At 42.7% G+C, this 23,632-nt stretch overlaps 1 protein-coding gene across 1 annotated transcript in view; it reads left to right on the top strand.

Moving 5' to 3' along the window:
* The first annotated feature begins 1,153 nt into the window (after nucleotides 1–1,153).
* The window catches only part of kdm6bb (lysine (K)-specific demethylase 6B, b), a 27,400-nt gene continuing 4,921 nt past the window's right edge, over nucleotides 1,154–23,632 (top strand). The window contains exons 1-21 of the mRNA XM_024265904.2: nucleotides 1,154–1,346; nucleotides 2,965–3,066; nucleotides 6,495–6,551; nucleotides 6,752–6,875; nucleotides 9,527–9,583; nucleotides 10,938–11,142; nucleotides 11,217–11,444; nucleotides 11,521–11,676; nucleotides 11,748–12,026; nucleotides 14,370–16,558; nucleotides 16,628–16,754; nucleotides 18,845–18,950; nucleotides 19,377–19,582; nucleotides 19,934–20,070; nucleotides 20,138–20,212; nucleotides 20,283–20,431; nucleotides 20,501–20,615; nucleotides 21,970–22,157; nucleotides 22,261–22,402; nucleotides 22,479–22,605; nucleotides 22,673–22,843. Of these exons, the coding sequence (XP_024121672.1) occupies nucleotides 6,757–6,875; nucleotides 9,527–9,583; nucleotides 10,938–11,142; nucleotides 11,217–11,444; nucleotides 11,521–11,676; nucleotides 11,748–12,026; nucleotides 14,370–16,558; nucleotides 16,628–16,754; nucleotides 18,845–18,950; nucleotides 19,377–19,582; nucleotides 19,934–20,070; nucleotides 20,138–20,212; nucleotides 20,283–20,431; nucleotides 20,501–20,615; nucleotides 21,970–22,157; nucleotides 22,261–22,402; nucleotides 22,479–22,605; nucleotides 22,673–22,843 (4,776 nt within the window). The 5' untranslated portion in view covers nucleotides 1,154–1,346; nucleotides 2,965–3,066; nucleotides 6,495–6,551; nucleotides 6,752–6,756. The remainder of the gene's footprint in view (nucleotides 1,347–2,964; nucleotides 3,067–6,494; nucleotides 6,552–6,751; nucleotides 6,876–9,526; nucleotides 9,584–10,937; nucleotides 11,143–11,216; nucleotides 11,445–11,520; nucleotides 11,677–11,747; nucleotides 12,027–14,369; nucleotides 16,559–16,627; nucleotides 16,755–18,844; nucleotides 18,951–19,376; nucleotides 19,583–19,933; nucleotides 20,071–20,137; nucleotides 20,213–20,282; nucleotides 20,432–20,500; nucleotides 20,616–21,969; nucleotides 22,158–22,260; nucleotides 22,403–22,478; nucleotides 22,606–22,672; nucleotides 22,844–23,632) is intronic.

Below are 23,632 nucleotides of genomic sequence, written 5' to 3'. Positions count from 1 at the left end.
TTTACTCTGAATAATATCAACTTTAAAAATGTTTTAATTGTATAATGATGTAATTTGTTCTAGCTGATATCCGTAATGTGAATTTTCCTCAATTCAAATTAAGTCAAGAGCGCATTTCAGGAAGATTTTTAACATTTGCTTTCAAAACAAAAATGTATTTTCTCTAAGAAATAAGAACAACTCAACAGGGAGGTAGGTGCTTGTTCAATAATTAACCACCAGGGGGAGCATTGAGACTGATATTCAGTCATGGGGAGTCCTCTCTGGGTCTTTTTGCCCCAGCGCCTGCTGATTGGTCAAAATACCCACACGGGGTTGAAAGCTGACCAATGGAGTTTGGGCTGATTAGGAGCTGTTGCTAAGGCAGTTCAAGGATATAGAAAAGAAGTGATTAAGCTTCTCCATCATTTCACATTTGCTCACAAATATGTCTACATCCGCCCTCCTTTTTATCTGTACTTTAGGTGGAGTTTCCAGCCCGACACCTCCGTCTGCTTTTTAATTAGCCGGTAAAGGGTGGAATTAGCGGAGGAGTCACCGCTTCCTTTGCTTTGTGTGCCACACAAGGCCGTAGCCCCGCCCCCGCTGGTTATCCCGTCACCTCTCATCAAGCTCCGCTCAGACTAGTAGTCCATCTTGTCACCATTTTTGTCTCCCCTTTCCCAAAAAAGGAATGTGCAGAGCTAATAAAAAAAATGCGTCGGGATGTACCATTATTAGTTACAAAATATTATAGACTACAGTAAATATGTTTTCTGTGGAGATTTAGACGATACCGGTTGTAACAAAAATGGCAGCCAATTTTTTTTTTTTCAGGATACTTGCTGGAACAGCTTTGAGAATCACTAACGAATGTACACGATAAAATGAGCAAATCACTGCGGGAATTGGATGGAACTGTCTGTATTAACTCGCAGGGACTAACTCACAGCTGCGGAGGGATTTTAAATATCCCTTCTACTGTACTGGCTGTGTTCCCACTCGCCCGCACTCACAACTGTACACACTCATGTACACACCCGAATGTACACACAACACACACGGGAAGGGGAATGAAGCCCACTCCCCCCTCCCGCCTCCTGCTATTAAAGCCCCTCTCGCTTCTCATTGACTATTTTTTTTGATTGACAGCCCGTTTGGCCCGCCCCCTCGGTCGCTGCACGTGGATTAGTCTGTTCTGCTATGAGAGTCTGAGCCCGAGCATCGGAGAGTGGAGTGGAAACAGGAAGAGGAGGCGAGGGGAAGAGAGGAGATAGAGGAGAGGACCGGGTTAGACAAGGTGGCGAGGAGTGAAAGGGAGGAAAAGGGGAGCAGGAGGGCTCCAGAGACAAAGAGGAGAAAAGGAGGTAAAGCCTGGGCCGAGACAAACGGGCAAAGTTGAATGGAAATGTACTATTCACGCGCGCGCTCGCACGAGCGGCGTGTGTTTTAATTTGTTTTTAAACTCTCGTTGTATTTAAGCCTCGGAGTGAGCAACACTGCGGGTGTCTGCCTGCTAACTGCTGCACACTCAAGCGGAAGGGTTTGCGCACGCGCACACACAAAAATCCGTTTAAATGTGAAAAGCTCGTTGTAGCAGCGGCATTGTTTGGCTAATCTTGTAATAAATAGTGTTTGTGTTTTTGTTGATGAGTGTGACACGCCGGTGTGCCCCACAGCACACTAGCGGAAGCTAGTACCCTCCTTCAGAGTGATGCCTGAACTGTGTCACGTACTGCACGGGACTACAGGCTCCACTCCGCCTCGCGCTCGCATTCTCTACTAAAAACATTGGGGCTTTTATTCTTTCAACCAACACTTTTAATGTCGCTTCCGTTTGTGTCAAAATCCTGCTTTTATGTTATTTTATTTTTTCATTAAAAAAAGAAGGTGTCAGAAACCCACCGTGTTCTTTTAGCTCAGGAGAGGGGAGGGGGACTACTTTTCTTTCTAGGTTACCACTGCACGCGCACGTTCAGTCTCACCTAAATCTGACAACCTGTCTCTTTGTTCACAAAAATCTGTATTTTTTTTTTTTTTTGCATTGTTTGCCCTCCTCCTCCTCCTCCTCCTTCCAGCTCCTCTTTCTGTCTCTCCTGACCTTGCATTGGTACATTCCAGCACCCCTCTGAGGGCTCTGCTTTATGGAGCTGGGGAGCTCTACAGAAAATGGAGAAGGGGGGTGGGGGGTATATTAGACTCAGGGTGGTATTTTTAGCAACAAATTTGATATTCGGCTCACAAATGCATATTCCTGCTCCTGGTGGAATTTGCTGCCCCGTCCGCCTCTGAACATTGTTGCTCCATGGCAGTCGGGTCTTTTTTGCTTTAGAAGGAGCCACTAGAGACACAACTGGTCTGCTGCTGCAGCCGCTGCAGCCGCTTCCTTTTATGGTACAGTTGCGTTTTGCACAGATAAAACAATGCAGCAGCGCAGTAACAAGAGGTGACACCGGCTGCAAAGTTTGCACCACCACCCTGCAGTGTTTATCCCTACAGATGCAACCGGCATTTGAGTGGAGTCAAACATTTAAAGCTCCCAGTCAGCACCCCCCCCCCTGCTTTCTCCATGTCAAAAATCACAAACAAATGCAAACACTCCCCTCCTCGCTGGAGGCCTTCCTCCCAGCTCTGGACGAAATGATATCATCGGTTGCCGGGGATACGAGGACCCGGCGTGCAGAAAAAAGGGAGGGCGAGGCATAGGCAGACTTGGAAAGGAGGAGGGGGGTTAAAAAAAAGGGAAAGCAAGGGGTATTGGGTATCAAGGAAAAAAAAAGCGTGTTGAAACAAGTAGTAAGGCCTGAGTGAAGAAGAATGTCAGAAGTTGCTGGCTTAAGTCGGGTTCTTTGTCAGTTTTGTAACAATGGAGATAAGAATAGTTCCAGCTCCACCTGAGGCCCCCGTTTGATTGGGCTCAGCAAAAACCTCCGTGCCAAAAACTGCTCTCTGTGTTTCCTCACCACGTGCGTCTTCTTGTGCCAGTCTTTTACAGGGCCTGAAGAGTTCTTTTCTCGACTGACGGCGTCTCTGAATTCGGACCAGAGGGTCTGTCTGCCCCCCTTCTCTCTTGGCAGTCACTGCAAGGTAAGACTGGCGAAACCCCCACGGTGTTGCATTTCAAAGCAACCACCACCTGGTGACAAATGAGCTGGAGCGGAGTTGCAGGGACTCTAAAGCTGCATTGCTAAGTCAACAATCACTTGCATAGAGGTTCCTTTTGAGCAGGAATATCATCTGTGCATGATGTTAACCCGTTTTGCAAAATGACATCATTTGGCCAGATGTCTTGCATTAACCCGCCACACATGGCTTTAATATTGCAGGGGCGCGCACACGCCGTTGCAGTGCACGGAGTGGGTTTGAAGCTGCTGCTGACTGACAGCACCCCCAGCAACACTGTAACAAAAGTCTGTGTTCTAGTCTGCAGCAGAGTCAACAACAGATGGTCTGTCTGTGCAGTGTTGCACCAAAGCTGGTCGGCTCTGGCCTCTCCTCATGCTGCAACTACATGCTTTTGTCTGCCTGCAAAAGCTGCATGTGCAGTCAGCTCTGTTTGCATGTTAAAGGGTACCTACTGTAAAACTAGAAAGATATAAGGAGGGATGAAAATGTCTTTTGTCTGGGATCAATATTTAAACACATTTGTTTTAAGACCCACTCTGATGAAAATGTTGTTTTTTTAACATCAATTTTTCTGATAATGAAGGATAAATATAAGGAAAATTCAGATTAAATTGTATTTCTGAGTAATTTTTATTCAAATTGATGCAAAATGCAGCATCATGACTCAGAACTGTACGTCTGGATAGCTTCAATATTCCTCGTCATATTTTTTGCACCAGAAAAGTTAGGTTGGGGTTTGTGAGCTAGCGTTAGACCATGTAAACTGATGGATGATGGGAAGTTGGGGCAGACTTACTCCACTCAAACAGTCCTTCCCAGAACTCCTGCTACATGCATGTGATGGCATATAGTGTTTAAAGCGGACTGTTGCTACCCAACACTAGCCATTTACCTTTTGGAAAAGACGGGCAAAATGTTAAAGTGGTTCAAATCTGGTGAATGTTGCTCCAGGCTTTTTCTATCACAGCTTTATTCCAATAAATAAGACTTTATTTATATGATGTCATATGGAGTTGCAAGTTGGGGTGCAACGGATCACAGAACTCACGGTTCAGATTGTGTCCCGGTTTTAGGGTCACGGTTTGGATCAGTAAAAAGGGAAAAGAATAACAGGAAAAAGCAAGAACATAAAAGCCAAAAAAAGCTTTTTTGAAAAGCTTTAAAACATATATTTGAGAAGACGTATATAAATTACTTCAAAGCATAAATATACACACACATCTTTGAAATTGAACATAAACAAAAATGTAAAAACCTGTTGTTTCTGATTAATACTGAGAGAAAAGCATGCACATCCCCATCACCCAATGTTCTAATTAATTCTTCAATAAAAGTCAAATTAAACTTTCATTATTTTTGGTATCAATTGTAGTATTGAAACTAACTGTGGCAACATTTAAACATTTCAAATAACTATTATTATCTGTAGTACATGTGCAGGTAAGGCTCTGCCATGCCCGCTTTTCCTGGCGATTTTTGGTCCTCTTGGCTTGCCATACTGCCTTCCCTTTAACGGCACGTCCCTGTTGCAGGAGTAGCGGCGGTGGGAAAACTGCTGCTCCTCATCGGGAAGTCTGAACCCAGACGTGGAGACGTCTACCGATGCTTTTATTCATCTCTTCAAAATAAATAAACTCAATCTCAGTATCCACGTCATCCATGACGAGTTTGAGAAAAAGTGTTTCACTGAAGCTCCTCCCACATGCGGAAGGAACTTCAGGTTAACATATTTTTGGATAACCGTCAAAAAGCAACTTTAATTTTAATTAATATTTTCCAGAAAGCCACGCACACATAACCAGATTGAAGCAAAGACTGCAGAAGAGTGGAATAAAAAAGTCACGTTTTATGCGGGTCTCGACCGCATAGCCACACTGAAAAGAAAAAAAAATCATGCATCTCTGATAGCATTCAGGGGGCTGGGCCAAATGTAAAGGCGGGCCGAAATAGGCCGTGGGCCGTAGTTTGGAGACCCCTAATCTAAATCACGACGATGGAGAAAAACCTCGCCAGTTGAAATAAAGCTTTTATTGAAGATAATCGTGTGTCCAGTTTATGCATAAAACCAAGTAATTCCAAAGAGTTCACCTTTTTTCTCCTACAACTGTAATTCTTCAATTATTAATTTCTCCTCCAGGATCAACTTTCAAACAGCTGGCATTTCTGTGAATTAAAAAGAACGGCATTGATACTCACAACCAAATCCGAGTCAGTGGGTTGAACTTTCATCGCACATCCATTGAATGTACATTTTGTATATAGAGACCAAAAACAGTCTTAAAAACAGGCGTAGCTGCAAAGAAGTTTTTACAGTGTTACCCCAAAATGGGCCTTTTAGATGCATTTATGTGGACTTTTTATTTAAAGTGGTCACTTGATTGTGCAGAGGGTGTGAACGTACCACTGTTGCTCTACAGAAACTGTATCCTAGAAAACTACACTTTTTAAAAAAATTATTTTGGCTAAAAATGTCATAATTATAATTAAAAGACCATTGGAAACACTTAGAATAAATGAAAGACGAGGACTTTAGTGAAGTATTGTCATCTGCACACAAAGATTTAAAGTTTTGCACCCTTTGGTGTCAGCTTCCCACTGTGTTATTTATTCCTTCCTTTTATTAGAGCAGCCTAGAACACCCAAAGCCACAAACTGTCTGGCTTCTGGTTGCTTTAGCAACTGTTTGGAATTGAACTTGGCAGAGAGGCTGCTCACCTCCTCTCATTCAGTGTTCAGACAAAGGTTAGCGTTGCACAGCTGCAGCTGCAGCAGCAGCCTCTCCACAAACAAACCTGTGGAGTAAACGTGCAAAGCAATAAGGGAAGTGGCGAGGCGGTTCACGGCTCTTCTTTGTGTGAGTTATAAATAGCTTTGGGGAGCGTGTGTGTGTGGCATGCACAAAGTCGGTCTTTAGTGCAGCAACGCATTAACTTCAGTGAAGACAGGAAGTTGTGTTTGTAGACGACTTGCAGAAGAATGTCTGGCGTGAGCGACGAGAGCGTGAGCTTTGTTTGTGTAAAAAGTGAAGAGAAATGTCACGGGGAAGCCTCAGCACCATGTTGTTTTCTCTCTTGTAGTGAGGTTGCCATGGGCTTTGGTTTCACTGCCATGTTTTTTTTCTCCGTCACTGAATGCCCACCGGCTGTGGTGGCTGCTGGGAAGCGGTGATTAGAAAGAGGCAGAGAGCAGAGCTGTGCTCTGGCTGACTGATGATATGACCGCTTGAACAGATACAGCGGAGACTGCAACATTTACATGAAGCCCAAACACAGATAAATAACTTTCCAGCACAGGAAGGAGCGTTTGGTCGGGTCAGGGATGCATGCTCTCCTTGTTTCTGCTGCAGTGAGTGGCTATCACAGCAGAGTTTTGTCTCTTTCACCCTGCAGATTGCCCCTTGCTCTCAGGTGTGAAGTGGAGGGCCTCCAAAACACGGACCAAGACTGGTAACTGCACCACTTCCTTCTCCAATCCCAGCAATTCTCCTGAAAGATTTTATCTCCCTCAAATGTTCCTTTTTTTTAGCCTCTAACTTGTAAAGTGCATTTTATTCTGCATATTGTGTATCTTTCAGCTGCAATCCAGTTGCTACATGCTCATTCTGGTTACGTATTCACATATTCACAGAGCCACATTTGTATTCCAGGCTGCATGTATCACCCAGCAGAGCTCTACTCTGGCCGGAACACATGGGACTCCTATCCAGCTGGAGGTCCTAACAGAGGACAGTGGGGGCCTGCTAACGCCCGTCCCTGGAACCACACACAAAGGTTAGCAATACTGGCAAAACACGCCTAATAAAACCAGCACGTTTATTGCTTAAATGACACGGCCCCCCCACTCGTAGAGAATCAAAGCCTCGTTGTGGCCTACATGCTGAGCAGCATCAGTGAAAATCAGAGGAAGTTGGACCAACTTCCAGTATCGTTCCAGGCAGTGGAGCAGTTTGATGTCTGGGCTGATTGAGGATAAGCTCCACTTTGTTAGGATGACTGATTAGCTGATGCTCTGATGAGTCTATTCATGAAGAGCTTCCATTTCAGCTGCAGCTGGAGGAATGAGTCCATGCTCAGCATCAACAAGAGGCGCTCTGGGGAGAGAGGCTGCAGCTGACTCACTGTTCAGTTCAAGATAGAAGTCCCTTTGTCATCTTACAGTGTTCTAGTAGTAATTTTAACCCTTTAACACTGGAGATGCAACACCTGAATAATACATGATCATTGACATGCTGTAAATCTTTGTTCACGTGATTAATGTGTATCAGGTGAAACTGACATGGAGAAAAGCAGCAAAAATAGTTTCTTAGAATTCAGACGGCATAAATACTCAACGACATCATCAATAGTCGCTGGTCAAGTACGTTAGCGCGTAGCTGCTAGTGCTTTGAAAATACATGGTTTTATAGCTTTAAAAAGTCATAACATAAAGTCAATTACTTACATTTCAATGTAAACTTCTGTGCTTCAGAGCTCACCCACGTGAAGAATAGCGCTGTAAATGCTTTCGCTCTACCCCTAAAAAAAAGTATTTCGGACATCCCTTTCCCTTCAAATGCCCCTTCATTCGGAGGGGTAGAATTCGTATTCGGCCTTACTAATGTTAAGTGTTGCACAGCGATGCAATCCGCTTTTATTTGCAACAGAATATGCTGATTTTTATTCATTTTGTTTGCACTGCCTTACTGTAAAGTTGCTGCTTTTCTCCTCTTCACTGAATTTACTTTAATTGCGTAATTGGTTGAAGAGTTACAGTAGTCGAAATTGCTCCAGTATTTAAGGGGCCATACCATGAAAATTCTACTTTTTGAGGTTTTAAGTGCATTACACTGTTCATTCCTCTCTATAAAGAACCCCAAAGCGGTATTTTAACCCGTTTATGGATTTAAGAGTAATCCTCTAAAAACCTGCGCTCCCAGTAGAAGCCCCTCCCATACCCACAAAAAAGAGTGGGTCCTATCATGATGACATCAGCACGATGTGAACCGCCCCCTCCAGGAAGAGACTGCTCTGCCAGCACGGTCCCCAGTCTAACGCAACACTCAATTTCTCCACCGAGCTAGTGGTGATCAGCAACAAACTTTTATTTAAGATGCAGAATACTGTATATCTTCCAATTGTGTCGTGTCTTTTGTTCCCGTACTACTGTAGCTTTTCATTTGTTTACCTGGTTAGCATATATTCCACAAGATTCTGTCACAAAGTCAATTGTTGCATGAGTGTCCAAAGACGTTTTCTCTGCGACAGTTGATTACAGAAGTATTTAACTGCTGAAAAGTGTTGCACAAAGCTGCTTTTCTTTGCCTCAGAGTCTGCTGGAATGATGCTAATTGCTTAAACGGTTGAAGATTTTTAGTTGTTGAAAAAATATAAACACTGGAGCTAAAGCTTCACAGTTAAAGGGTTAAGTTTCAAGTTTATTCCTCTTGAACAAAACCCTTTTACAAAGCTGGTTTCTAAACTTTTTTCCGGGGTGTTTTCGGTTGCCAGGAGCCTGCAGGAAAAAAAAATAGCAATTGTGCATGAGATGAGTCTGTGTTTGTTTGAAGCTTTGTTAGCTTAGTTTGATGTGAGTTTAAATAAACAGTAGATAAACTCAAATAACGTCATAAAGGATGAGGTTTAAAGCAACTGATATTATACAAATGAGTTGGCTTTAAAACATCATTAGATGTTCTCTAAGAAAAATGAAGTAAAAGGGGAAGATATGGTGTGAAAAACTCCCACATCAGTCTGTGAAGCATCGATAACAAAGATAATTTCCAATATTCTCTTGTGTGGGAGGAACAATGTCGCCCCTTTTATTCAGTTATCCTTTGAAGTTTGCTATTTGTTTATGCAGAGCCTTTTTCCTGTTCACTGTGGACCTGTAAAGACACCACGCTTCATTCTTTTCATCTCCACTTACTCTGCTCTTCTGTTTTGGTTCATCGCGTGGTTTTATGATCTAATTTTAGCTGTGGGACACCTCATGCGGCTTCTGTGTCATTTGATACACAAATGTGTTCATGTGACTGAGAGGCCGTGCTCAGATGGAGCTCTGCAGATGTAAGAGCTTCAATCTGATTGGTCTTCAGCAGACACAACAATTATGTTTAGTGTAGCTTTAATAGACATCAAAAACATTTTTTTTTTAAATTTCTTCAGAGTCTCAGACTTTTAACAGTGATGTTCAATGAGTCGTCAGAAGTTTTGGAAATATATTAGAAATTGTCAACCTTTGGTGCTAAATTGTGATAAACTGAATTCATGATAGTTTTTTGTGTTTGACATTAACGTGTTTGAATTGATGGTAATTTTCGCCACTGAAGAAGCTAGATTGTTTTTTGTGTTAAAAAAAGAATATAAATCTTACTGTTGAACACAAATCAGTTATTTTCTTAAATACGTTGGATACGTTGTTGATTGTCTGTTTTCATTTGCAGATGCGTACAAGGACGCGATCAGTCCCATCATTCACTGACTGATCGTCTTTTCATCAGGTCAGTCTAAACATGTCAGTTGTTGTAGGTTAAAGTCATGATTGTTGTGAGTCCGATTTTACTTTTTGTATTTTTCACTTGCACTATGTTGGTTCCAAAGATGATCTTTCCAATGGTTCGGTTCAAACCTTAATTTTTTTTTTTTTTGAGTCATGGCTGTGTTTCAATTTGATTTATGGTTTATGTATAATTAAACAAAACCAAAAAAAAGGAAAAATGCTTTTTTAATTTGCTAATAAGCAAGTTACAATGACAACAAATCATTTTTCGCGGGGTTCCTTTAAGAGACCCACACACACACACACACACACACATGGTCGGGCTCAGTCGTGCAGATGTCGAGTGTATTTGTGTTGTAAACCAGTGTAGCGATGGCTGGGCCTACTTAAGGCACATATATGGTATTTGCATCCATCTTTGAAAAAGTTTGGATGCAGTTTATTTTCATGGGAGAAACATAGCGGCTCTAGGATGACGTCATGAAACGGCGGCACCCACACGCTACGGCAGACGGAGCCTCAGGAATCAAGTCATTTTACTTCCGGAAAATAACATTTCTAATAAATAATTTGTTTTTTAGAGTTCCAAAGGTAAAATATGATCGTATATATGGATATAGTTCACTCTGAAAATCTTAAGAAAATCATGGTATGGCTCCTTTAACATTTCAATTTAGAATTTGTGGTTGGCAATACAATTAAAATCGACATCTGTTCATTCTGAATCATCTGATTTACTGATCTAAACTTGACCCACAACATCTTTATCCAAAACTTCAACCAGTGTGACTCAGAGTTAAATTTCTGATACTGAACAGTTCAGGTGAAGTTTTCCAGATTCCCTGTATTTCTTGCACGATGATAAATTAAATATGTGTATAAACAAACAAACAAATAAACTAGAATTAATGGTAAATCTATTCACATTTTAGTTTCATAAAGTTCTGTTGTTTTTTTCCTTATAAAATTAGTACAAACTGAACATTATCAGAGCATTCTACCACACTGTCAGTGTTTAGCAAAGTAAAAATAAACCTATCATGTCTAAGTCCAAATGGTATTTTCCGTTATAATAGATTTATTTCATTTAGAAACAGTTTTATGATGCTATAGTTTGACATGCCTCAGACAGATCGATCTAGTTGATCGTAGGAATTAATTAAGTCGATTAATCGTGATACCCCTACAAACATATGCAAAGGGATGCAACAAGTCACTTGGTTCAGTTCAACGGTGTAACATTTGGTTTGGTTTTAAACAGAGAATTGTGGTATTCCTGTTGGGTTGGGCTTCTGTTTGTACAGCAGGGTTCCTGTTCACAAGCAGACGCTGAGTTTGGGTGTTTTTCTTTCCAGGGGGGACAGAGCAGTCAGCCATGCGCAGGACAAGGGAATCTCAAAGGGTCATCGGCACCCACCTCGAATCTGGGAAGGCAAGGGATCGGAATACGAGGCTCAGAACTGGCATCCCAACTCCACGCGTCCTTTCAAGAATCAAGCGGGGAGTAGCAACGGCTACATAACAGGAGCAGGACAACGCTATGCAGATTGGGACAGCAATGTCAGCAGTTGTGGTGAGATCCGCCGACTAGGAGCCGGACTGTGTGATAATAGTGACGCATCTCTCTTGTGTAGCCGGGAGGTCCTCGCCCGAACCGCAACAACAGGGAGCCCCCGTCCCAGCAGGACAGATGGGATTCGTACGACTGCCGAAGAAACTTCCCAGGAAGAATGGTGAACAACAGACCGGGACCCTGGAAACGGCCAGCTTTCCACCAGCGACACAGTCCACCCCCACAGCACCATTCGTCTCCACGGGAAGCATGTCCTGCCAAGAGGAGAAGGGACTCGGACCCAGATCAGGTAAGTCTTCCTTCAGAGCAGCAGCACCCTCTGTTGGTGAAATCTTTCCTGATAAGACTGTATTTTCTTTGTTTAGCCATCTCATTTTGGATCAAGGAACTTGCCCACACCTGCCCGTCCAACGTCCCCCCCTCGCCACTATCGCTGCAGCCAAGACGGCCGGCAGAGTCTTCACAACAGAGCAGGCTCCTATCACTTCTTTGACCACAGAACCTCAGCAGCTCAGCTGCAGGTAAGAGAACCGGAGGAAGCGGATCAAGGAGCTTGCGCTTATCGATTCTAACGGCTGTGAACTGTTAAAAGGAGACTGCAAAGCTGCGAACGGGAGGCCAAGGCTTTGGGAACTTTGAAGCTCCAAACCAGAGCTGCAGCGGCAGGTTAACGCATCACGGCAACAGAGGGAGGGTCGAGCGGAAGAGCCCACCTTCACCAGCAGACCACACCCGTGTGCCTTACAGCCAGCAGAACCATCATAACCACCATCAGAGGCACCCAAGCCATCCCAGAGACGCACAGCACAGCGCCCCGCCCTGTCCCCCGGAGGACAAGGACTTGTGGAACCATCACCACCGACAAAGCACAGTAAGATGGAGGAGGGACCAGAATGGGTATTGCAGGAAAACGCAGACTTCTAGCATATCAAGCACTTGAACTCTATGTAGTTTTCTGTACAATTCTAGCCAATCATTTTATCTCTTCAGTGATTGTGGGCGGGATATATGAGAGTGGGTGAAGCTGTGAGGGTGGGTGGAGCTTCAATTAAAATGCTGAAAGTGAATTTTAGCTGTACTTTATAGCAAAGGATTCTAACTCGGCAACCTGAGGGATAAGAGGGGCGTAATGCTCTGAAAAAAGGTCGTTGTTGTGGCCATAAGGGGTGAAACACGTTTACTTTAATGTGTGTGAAAACGGAGATGCAGCACTGCAGCGCAGACCGACAGAAGAAATCAAGCATGTTTGGCACATTCAAGCACTCTCCTTTAGCCTGTGATGCTACTTCATCACACTTGAATGGTTTAGGAAAAAAATTGTGAAAAAAATATGTTTGAAGCACCTGTTTAATCACCATTTAGGCAGCTGAACCACTGCCGAAGTACCGGTTCAGCCCCGGATAAAATCTAAACCGTACCCATCCCTGTAAGTGACCACATGAAACGCTGTGCGGACTACTGTTGGGACGGATTTTAGACTTCAGTTGAATAAAAAACAATCCTACAAGCAGAACATAAACAACACGCTACGCATTCAGAGACGTGTCAAACTGAAAGAGTTTCCGTCTGTGGTGTTTGCCACTACGGCCTCATTTTTGGCCAATGTGAGTTTCCAGCTGTGGTTGTCTTTGACACATATATAGTAGTTTCACAATACACAAAATGTTCCGTGTTATTAAAGACTGCAGCACTGCAAAAACTTGAAGTAAAAAAGACCATAATTTCAAGAAAAAATGTTATTTTCTGATTTGCAAGAAAAATAAAAGTTTTTCAATAGTTAAAATTTTAAGAAAGGAAGTCTTAGACCCAATCCGAATCCTCCCTTCTCCCTAGCCCTTCTCCCTTCCCCTACAAATGTAGAGTTCTGGAAAAATAGCGTCTCATATTTCAGACATCACTTTTGTTCGATGACGTCAACAATCATCACCGTTCCTCTAGCTTTAGCGAGGAGCTTCCAACGCTTTAATATACATAACAAAATCGGTTTTATAACTCAAAAACGGTCATGCTACAACAAAGTCATTATTTACATTTAAATGTAAACATTTGTGGTTCAAAGTGCACCCACAAGAAGAAAAGCGGTTGTAAGCGCGATGCGGTTTAGCCTCTCAACGGAGGAATTTGTGTCCCTCCGCTTAGGGGGTTGGATTTAAAAAATAAATTAATAAATACAATTCCACACTTGCACTAAAACTTCCCTTTCAAATGGAGGGGAAGGGAAAATGGAAGAATTTGGACTGGGTCTTAGTGACCAGAATTCTTCTCTTAAAATTGGTAAACATTTTTCTTAGTCCATTTGCAGATTTTTGTGCTTAGTTAAAGAAAATTTTACACATTTTAAGAACTTTTGACTTATTTCTGGGTCTTTGCAGTGAGGTAGTTAGAGGCCTCGCACCTTGCTGTTCTATCTACAATCTGTGGTTTTGCACTGTCCTGCTGAAACAAAACCACAACTTCACCTTAATAGATGTGGTCTGCAGAGGGGCATCTTTCAGCATGCAATGTTCCTGGAAATTATATATAACTGGTCTATTTCTGTAGACACCCCATACCATTAGAGGTGCTGGCTTTTGAACATTGAAGACACAATGGAAATTTAAATGCAACTTTATTACAATCGACTTTCTTGAGTAACCTGTTTACTTAAACTAGAGTACATTTTTTAAAGCTTGGTTTTTGGTAACTATCATCATCCTGTGAGGTTCTGTGGAGGTGTTTCAACCCGGTTCCTGCTGTGCATGCATCAGAAACTAGATTTATTCTTACTTTTTACGCACATGTAAATTTGTAAATGCGTAAAAGGTTGTTTCTAAGCCCTGAGGTGGAAGCATCATGATGCGTGGCAGCCCTACTTTAAAGTCTCCCACCAAAATCAGGCTGCTCAGCTCAGCACCAAAAGCCACGCCCCTTTAGAGGAGATTTTGGACACAGAGGCTTCAGATCAACATGAAAAATGGCTTTTTAAAACATTTAGCTTGTTGGATTTTGGTTAAAAATGTAATAGTCATAATTAAAACACTACTGTGGACATATTTTTTATGAAAAATTGTCATAGGGGGACTTTAAATGAAAATACTTTAGAAAATTTTTATTTAATTATCACATACTTTACTTACAGAATATCAGGCATTCCTTTAAACTGAAACAAGCTTACAACTACACCTCAAATTAGTTGTTGTTGCCCTGTACTAACACACATATGTTACATCTGCAGGAAATTCACCCAAAAAGAAACTCAAAGGATCCATCTCTCCCCAAGAACTCTGGGTCGGAGTTTTCTCCCTTTTCTTCTCCAAGAGATGGAAGCCCTGCTCCCAGCAGCCCAGTTGTTTCCTCCAGTCCTTCTTGTCCCACGACCAGCAGCAGAAAATACCTGTCTGACATCACACCATGCCGTCCCAGCCTCAGCGAACAACAAACATCTCAACCCAGCCCCAGTCGAAGCCCCAGCCTGGCGTCAAACGCTGGTTCAAAATCCAAATCTTCAGAGCCCAAAAGCAAGAAGACATTTTCAAGTTCTCGACCGAACAAGCTTGAGAAGGACATAGAGGAGCTCAAAAAACCAGAGCTCAAACAAAGTGACAAGTTGGTGAAAAAAGAAAAAAAGAGTGACCTTAAAAGGACAAACAGGAAGGAAAAGGAAAGGAGGAGGAGAAAAAAACTAGAGAAAAGACTAAGTGAGAAGAAAGAAAAAGAGAAATCAATGAAGAGAGAGCAAAAGCTAGCTTTGAGGAATAAAGTGGGAGAGAAAGAGTCTTCTTCTGGACTGCCGGTCTTTAAACACAATCACCGGCAGACAGAACCTCCTCAACCCAACTGTGGTCTCCAGCAGAAGACCTCAAAACCGAAAAACGGCCCCCTTCCAGAGAAGGATCCTCGCCCCAACAACTCCAGCAAAATCCCCTCCCAGTCCGACAATGAGCCAAAAATTAAGGTCCCGTCCCTCCTTTGTAAAGACGTAGCACCAGTTAGTGCAGACAGTAGTTTGGAGAAAATCCCTCAAAGCAAAGAAGGAGTGCGGATTGGAGGTCTGGGTGCGCCGGACCTTCAGCCCGTTCCTGTGCTGGGGAGTTCTGCAGAACCCGGGGAGAGCCTGGCCAACACTCCTCCTGTGCTCAGCTGGCAGGGCTCGCCGGTGTCCGACCTGGAAGAAGACGAAGAGGAGCTTGAAAAGGGCGTGATGAGCAGACCCGTCCTGCAGCCCAGCCCCACCCATTGCTCCTCCCCAAGCAAGGACGAGAAGGTGGAGGTAGCGCCGGAAGACGACCCCAACGACTGCACCGCTGAGCTCCAGGAGGTGCCCAGCGCTGTCAAAGAGGTTAAAAAAGAGGACGACGAGGAGAATAGCAAGAGAACGCTTCTGAGTGAGCTCCACCAACATAAAAATGGTTTGGACGACGTTTTCAAGAACCTCGCCAACTTCCTGGGAGGCCAGAGGGTCACGTGTAGAGGCGGTCCGTTCGGTGGAGCACAGGGACGAGGAGCCAAGTTCTCATCCACCCTAGTGCCAAAGATTAACGGGCAGGAGAATCAGGATCTCGCCCGAAAACCCTCCCCCACATCCTCTTCTGACTCCAGTAATCAGTCGCCGCCAAACACTACCTCAGACTCACACCTGAAAAGCTACTGTCTGCCATATTTAAGTGAGCCTGTCACTGGAATCAAGGAAAAGCTGAGAGACACTGACATGGACGCCAAGATGAGCCCGGAGGAGATAGACGCCAAGAAAATGCGAGTCAACTCGTCCCTGCTAGAGGAGTCTTTGAGTGCAGAGCTAAGAGTGACCACAACACATACGGCGTCCCTAACCGGCGTCATCACCGTCACCACTAAAGAAGAGAGGAAAAACAGAGCGAAACCGGGAAGCACGGCCACAAACAGGAAGAAAAAGGCCAAGAGCGGAGGACGGGAGGCCAAGATTAAGACAAAACATGAGCAACACAAGACTAAGCAGATAAAGAATTTGAAAATGAAGAACGTTCTGTCCCCAGTTAACGCTCCAAAGTCCTCCAAACCTCTTGTGAAAGACAAAAACAGCCAGATTCCTCAGGAAAATCAAAACCCACATGGCACATCGAAGACTTACAGAGCTGATGAAAAAATGGCTGCGGATAAGAAGACGGTTGGAGAATCAGAGAAGAAGAAGATGAAGTCGACTTTGGACACCTCGGAATCGGGCTCTCCGTCATCGTCCAGTAGAGGTCTCACGTCAGCAGCTCCAATGGATCCCTTGAAACTCAAAGCAGCGTCTATGGGCTTGTTGAAGGAGCTGAAGATCGTCCTGGTTAAAATGAAAAACAACGGAAGGCAAACCTTCCAGGTATCGGAGCTGGAGGAGCGAAAAATCCCGCTTTCCAAGATCAGTATTGAAAACACAGCAAGTGAACTGGTCAGAGCGTGCAGGTGAGACATTGTCCTACAACATTCTCGTGCCCTCGCTTTTTTATTCATTTTATTAAATTTCTTTTGCAGGGGGGCAGACGTGAAGGGGAAATTCAAGGAGTCGTATCTGCTTCCCGGCCTCACGGTTAAGCCCATATTTGCCATCAAGACGCTGATCCCTCGAGAAAAGCTGAACCCTCCAACGCCAAGCATTTATGTAAGTCTACCCCAACCATCCTTCATTTTTGTTTCCAACTTGTTTTTTTATTTGAACCATTGTCTGTACAGTAAAAAAATATTTAGTCAACCACAAACTGCGCAAGTTTTCCCATTTAAAAATATGAAATAGGCTTGTAGTTCTCATTATAGGTATACCTCAACTGTGAGACTAAATGGAAAAAAAAGTAAAAATCACATTGTCTGAGTTTAAGGAATTTGATTTCAAATTATGGTGTTTAGTTACCAACAAACGAGCAAGATTTCTGTAATTTCTTCAGTAAGAGGATCTTCTGTCCTCCACTTGTTACCCGTATTAATGGCACCTGTTTGAACTCATTATCTACATAAAAGTCACCTGTCCAAAACCTCAAACCGTCACACTCTAAACTCCACTATGGGCATCACCAAAGAGCTGTCTAAGAACGTCAGAAACAAAATTGTTGGGAGGACTGAATCTGCAATAGGTAAGCAGCTTGATGTGAAGAAATCAATTATTAGGAAATGGAAGACACACAAAACCACTGATAATCTCTCTCCATCTGGGGCTCCCCATAAAATCTCAGCCCACAGGGTCAAAATGGTCACAAGAACGGTGAGCAAAAATCCCAGAACCACACAGGGACCTAATAAATGACCTGCAAAGAGCTGGGACCAAAGAAACAAAAGCTACCATCAGTAACGCACTACAAGCCCTGCAGTACCAAACATGTCCTACTGCTAAAGCATGTGCAGGCCTGTCTAAAGTTTGCCAGAGAGCATCCGGGTGATCCAGAAAAGGATTTGGAAAATGTCCTATAGTCAGGTGAAATCAAAATAGAACTTTTTGGTAAGAATCCTACTGTTTGGAGGAAAAAGAGGGGGGGGGTTCCAAAGAACACCAAACCTACTGTAAAGCATGGGGGTGGGCAGCATCATGATTTGGGACTGTTTTCAGCAAAGAGACCAGGACGACTGAGCCATGTAAAGGAAAGAATAAATGGAGCCATGTATCATCAGATTTTGAGTGAAAACTTCCTTTCATCAACAAGGACATTAAAGATAAACATGACCAGGTTTTCCAGCATGACAACGATCATAAACACACGGCCCGGGTAACGAAGGAGTGGCTTCATGAGAAGCATTTCAAGGTCCTGGAGTGGCCTAGCATGTCTCCAGATCTCAACCCCATAAAAACATATTTGGAGGGAGTTGAAAGTCTGTGTTTCCCAGCGACATACCTAAAACATCGCTGCTCTAGAGGAGATCTGCATGGAGGAATGGACCAAAATACCAGCAACAGTTTGTGAAAACCGTGTGAAGACTTGATAGATATAATGACTGAGTAACAGCTGTTTATTTCTCATAGAAGTCTTTGGGATTTTGCAGCCAGTGGATACTTCCTGTTTAGAAAACCAGAGGGGAGGAGTCACTCAGTCCAGTTCTCGTATACAGTCAAGAGTCTGAATGAATACAATCAGGATTTGTCTTGACCGCTCAGCTGGACACTCGCTGATTTTAGAATCAACTTTATCTCAAACAAGGATTAATCTGTTGTTTTCTTCTCAAAGTTGAATCATCAAGTTGAATAAACCTTCTGAAAAATGAACTGCATCCACTGCTGCCAGGAATAATTTAATAAAATAACACTGAACTCCAGTTTAGATCTTAGTATTATGTTTACTGTGAATTCATAACATAATTAAAAAAAAAAAAAGTGTTGGGAAAAAATACCCAAAATGTAATTCCCTAAAAGTCTTCAGTAACAATTTCTGTTATGCCAATAATAAGCGTTATAAATACAATTCTGTTTAGCGGCTGGATGGCTCAGTTTGTTAACTGCTGGATTGGCTCATGGGAAATGGAGTTTGATTGCCAGGATGAGCTTAATCCAGTGTGGGTCCTTAGGCAAGAGCCTTCACTCTACTGCCTAACTATGTAGTCTCAAGAGGACCCAAGTCAGGGTTTGTCAGGAAGGTCATCCGGTGTGGAAAAAAAAAAAAATCACTTCAAAACCAAATGTTCGGTGACCCCTGTGGGGATATGTTGAAACATGAGTGTAAATACATTTCCATTTGCCTTAAATTTATGACTGTTCTGCTGTTTTTGCAGCTGGAGAGCAAGAGAGACGCATTTTCCCCAATTCTGCTTCAGTTCTGCACCGATCCCAAAAATCCTGTTACTGTCATCCGAGGGCTTGCTGGCTCCCTCCGCCTTAGTAAGTTTTCACAGAACCGTCTTTTTTTGTTTGTTTGTTTTGTTTTTTAGTTACAGCACTGATTACACCCTGGAAAACATGACTGGCACAAAACTAGACACAGATCTGTCTGATGTAATTCCTCCACTAAAGTCACAAAATACTTATTGCTCTTTGGGCTGTATGTGATTCATACAGTTGTTTCATCAAAAGAAGGTCCATTTAAGATGTTTGGTCTACATCTGCCCCAATCAGAACCAAAACAAAGGGCCAAAAAGGGTCACTTTGGTCTAAAAAAACAGGAATATTTATTTGGTAATCATAGAAAATCCTAAAGCTTTGATCAATCTGCTCTAGAAAAAGATTCAGCAACTTAAGCCACAAGAAGAGAATACTGTATTTAGCAAATGATTCGTTTTAACTGCTCTCAACGTCTCCCTTCTCCAGATCTCGGTCTGTTCTCCACCAAATCTCTGGTGGAGGCTAATTCGGATCACGCCGTGGAGGTGAGGACTCAGGTTCAGCAACCCGCTGATGAGAACTGGAACACCAGCTGCTCGGTGCAGACGTGGCCCTGTGAAAGCAGCCGCTCGCACACCACCATTTCCAAGTACGCCCAATACCAGGCTTCCAGCTTCCAGGAGAGCCTGCAGGTAAAGACACGGTCTCCTGCAGGACACATTGTCATACAGAGTCATCAAGTTAGCTTCTTAAGATTTAAACATATCATTTTCATTGGAATGGGTCCTTTAACTTCTATGTTAATTAAATATTGTATCGATTCTAGATCCAATTTCCTCTTTAATCACCCCATCCCGTCATAATCCAGTGCCAAAAATGATCAAATGTGGCAATATTTAAAATGTCTGAGGTTTTAGATGATGGCCAGTTTATATAAAAACATAATATAAACTCCTTTCTTCAAGGATGCTATAAAGTTTTACCTTCTGTAGCTTTTAGAGTCGTTTACAGCAACCAGCTAAGCTCATGCAGATGTGTTTCAGGAGGAGAAAGGGAGTGAGAGTGAAGAAGAAGAGGAGGAGACGGTGAAGGCTGCTCTAACACTCACCATCTGTAAGGGCAACCCCCCTTCAGTGACCAATAAGGACAGCCCCGCCGCTCACATGACCAGCACGCCCAGGTTAGCCCGCTTCGCCCAGTGGTCTGTATGAGGAGACAAACATCTAACAAATGACTTTTCTCTGCAGCCTCTTCTCTGACCAGAAAACGAGCAGGAAGATCATTAAATTTGGAACCAATATCGATCTCTCTGACCCGAAAAGGTGAGTCGAGCTCTGCCCAGCGTACCGAGGTGTGATCTCATGGCATTACTGAGCGTGTTTGTTGGTTCAGGTGGAAGGCTCAGTTGCAGGAGCTGCTGAAGCTGCCAGCTTTCATGAGAGTGGAATCGAACAACAACATGCTGAGTCTGGTGGGACAAACCATCCTGGGCATGAACACCGTTCAGCTGTACATGAAGGTGCCAGGCAGCCGCACGCCAGGTTAGACAATATTTTCTTTGAGTATTTTAAGATGATTATCCTTTATTTAGAGGCTTTGGTTTTTCCCAGGTCATCAGGAGAACAACAACTTCTGCTCCGTCAACATTAACATCGGACCCGGCGACTGCGAGTGGTTTGCGGTCCATGAAAACTACTGGGAGACGATCAACAAATTCTGTGAAAAGTGAGTCCAGAAGTTTCCCAAACTTTTTATTGTGAGGGCTGGATAACTGTTTTCTTCTCTGATGTGGGGTGGGTTTGTAAGGAAACAGAAAAATGTTAACAATCACAGGGTGTGTCTAAACGTAACAATAATGTATTTCCAGAAAGTCACACACAATCATATTTTAGCAGTTCCTTCTGTAATCTTCACAGATAAATAAATCTAAAACATTCCAAAAATGAAACCACTAAATTGAGAATCCTCTCCTGTCATGGTTCTTCTGAGATGTTGGAGGGCTGCAGCTCCTCACACAAAGCTCCTGTTAGTGATCTGGATCTTAGGTCGTTTTGTTGTTTTATTTAAGTTACCAATAACTTATGCCCAAAATGAATACCTAATGTAAAAAAATCTGTAAAATATGTTAAATATTTTATTTTCCTCCCGGGTAAAATATACAAACTAAATGATGAAAACAGAAAACAATTCAGCTTTTAAAGTGAATTAACACCAAACACTGTAACCACAACCCACAATTCTAATTATAATGTGCAAAAAAAGAAAAAAAGAAAATGTGTAATCATGGTAAAGGTTGACAGAAATAGCAAATATCTCATCTTTGTGAAACTGTTCTGGTTTCTTCAGTCAGTGATGATCTGATCTGTTCTGGAGAAAGTTGTTCCCAGGTGTCTGCACACGGTGGTTGTGGAGTCGGTTCTGTTTGAAATTCTTTTCATTCTGTCTTCCTATTATCAACAGTGAAATGGTTCCAGATTTGTGACGGTCAAACTCGCTAATTAAGATTACAAATGTTAAACTCCTCCCTACACGCTTTACACTTTTCTCAGACAGACATGGACATCTTCAAATCCTGGATTATATTAAAATCAAAGATCTGATCGCAATCGTGGGTCTGAATGAGTGTGCGTTTCTGTACAGCAGACAAAGCACGGCAAGGTCTCCAGCCAATCAGGACACAGAAAAAAAATCCTGAGCTGCATGATCGCACTGAGACCAGGTGAACTGCAATGTGGAAAGAGAACACTGGGACTGTTCAGATACAGGCACAGACTGTAGAGGTGGAATAAAATATCACATTCTATGAGAGTCTCACTCTTGTAGACAGATTGAAAATCAGAATAACAATGGGTCTCTGAACACACACATAATGCACATTTAAACATTCCACAAGGACTCTAGAAAGAAGAATTTATGGGTTAACCTTTAATGCTAAGAGAAAAAAGTTCCAATTTAAATACATAATTGGTCCAGTATAGAAAAAACTCAATACTGCCATCTAGTGTTTGGTGTTTATAATTACAGATAAGCAGCAGTAAAAACATCCTCAAATGTTTTTTTTTGTTTGTTTTTTGTACAGGCATGGAGTGGACTACCTCACAGGGTCCTGGTGGCCCGTACTTGAGGATCTCTACAGCTCCAACATCCCGGTTTACCGCTTCATCCAGAGACCCGGGGACCTGGTTTGGATCAATGCAGGGACAGTTCACTGGGTTCAGGCTGTCGGCTGGTGCAACAACATCGCCTGGAATGTAGGACCGCTCAACTGTAAGCTCCATCAACCTAAAACATGAAACTTTAAGTTAAAATAGCAATATTTGGCTCTATGTTTTTGAATGCTTTAACTTCTTCCTCCCTCCCTCCCTCACAGCGTACCAATATCAACTGGCCCTGGAGCGCTTTGAGTGGAACGAGGTGAAAAAGGTCAAGTCAATAGTTCCCATGATCCACGTTTCATGGAATGTGGCTCGCTCGGTCAAGATCACCGATGAGGACACCTTCAAGATGATAAAGTGAGGCGTTTGTCCGCTCACCGGCTGCGTGAGCGACTGTTGGGTTCTCATCCGTGTTCCTCTCACGTTCCTGCAGACATTGCCTGATGCAGTCCATCAAGCACATCCAGATTCTGAGGGAGCAGCTGGTGGCTGCCGGAAAGAAGATCTGCTACCAGCCCCGGGTGAAGGACGAACCAGCCTACTACTGCAACGAATGTGACGTGAGTCCTTCATCATCATCACACAGAAGGCACCACAAACAGTCTGACCGGAGCCGTCCCTGTGCAGGTGGAGGTGTTCAACCTGCTGTTTGTGACCACTGAGAGCAGCAGTAAGAGGACCTACGTGGTGCACTGTGAGGACTGTGCTCGAGCCAAAAGCTCTTCTCTGGCGAGCGTCGTGGTGCTAGAACAATACCGGACGGATGATCTGATGAGAATCTACGACAATTTTGTGCTGGTTAGTATGAAGAACTCTTGTCTGCTAGATCTACAAAACACATTTATGACATTTTTATAATTTTTCTATTAAGAGAAAAAACACAAAATGTCAAATGTCATTCAGTGTTTTAAAGTCTCACTCCAACCATATTTTTTTGTCTTGTAAAATTGTTCCCAGTGATATTTTAATTATGATAGTGCAGTTTTTAGCCAAAATCAAAAAGTTTTTTTTGTTTTTTTAAGATTTTTATTTAATGCCCAGCTGCAGTAGCTTATTAGAAATAGAATTCTGGGTTGTGGGCGAGACTGTTGACAGAGAATTTTCAGCACCTTTTAAAATACTTTTCTTTTTCTTTTAACTTTTTTATTTATTTAGCTAATGTATTCTTTAAAATGAGCTTTTTTGCCTTTTCTGATCCTTTATAAGCTCTTTTTTTAAGCAGTTTTGTTACGTTTAACAAAAATCCTGAAAGATCATTTCAGCAGTGGAATCACACATTTAACATTTATAATATATTTTTTTTGCTTTGCATCATAAGGTTCTTAAAATGATTTAGCTTTTGATTAGCTTTTACTTTAACATTATCACAACTTTCTAAATCATTTTGTAGGTCAAATGGACTAAGATTAGATTCAGCTCTTTCCTCTCCTTTTCTTTAAGGTCTCATCATTTGTTATTTCTCTTTGCACAAATATTTAAATTGTTCAGCATTTTTAACCACAACCCATATTATTCTTTTAAAATATCTTTTAAAAATTAAAATTTGTGCCTTTCTTGTTTGCTTTTGATTCCTGCAACAACTTAGAT

Source organism: Oryzias melastigma, linkage group LG14, assembly GCF_002922805.2.
Source record: "Oryzias melastigma strain HK-1 linkage group LG14, ASM292280v2, whole genome shotgun sequence".
Taxonomy (NCBI): domain Eukaryota; kingdom Metazoa; phylum Chordata; class Actinopteri; order Beloniformes; family Adrianichthyidae; genus Oryzias; species Oryzias melastigma.
This window is presented reverse-complemented; position numbering and strand designations above follow the sequence as displayed.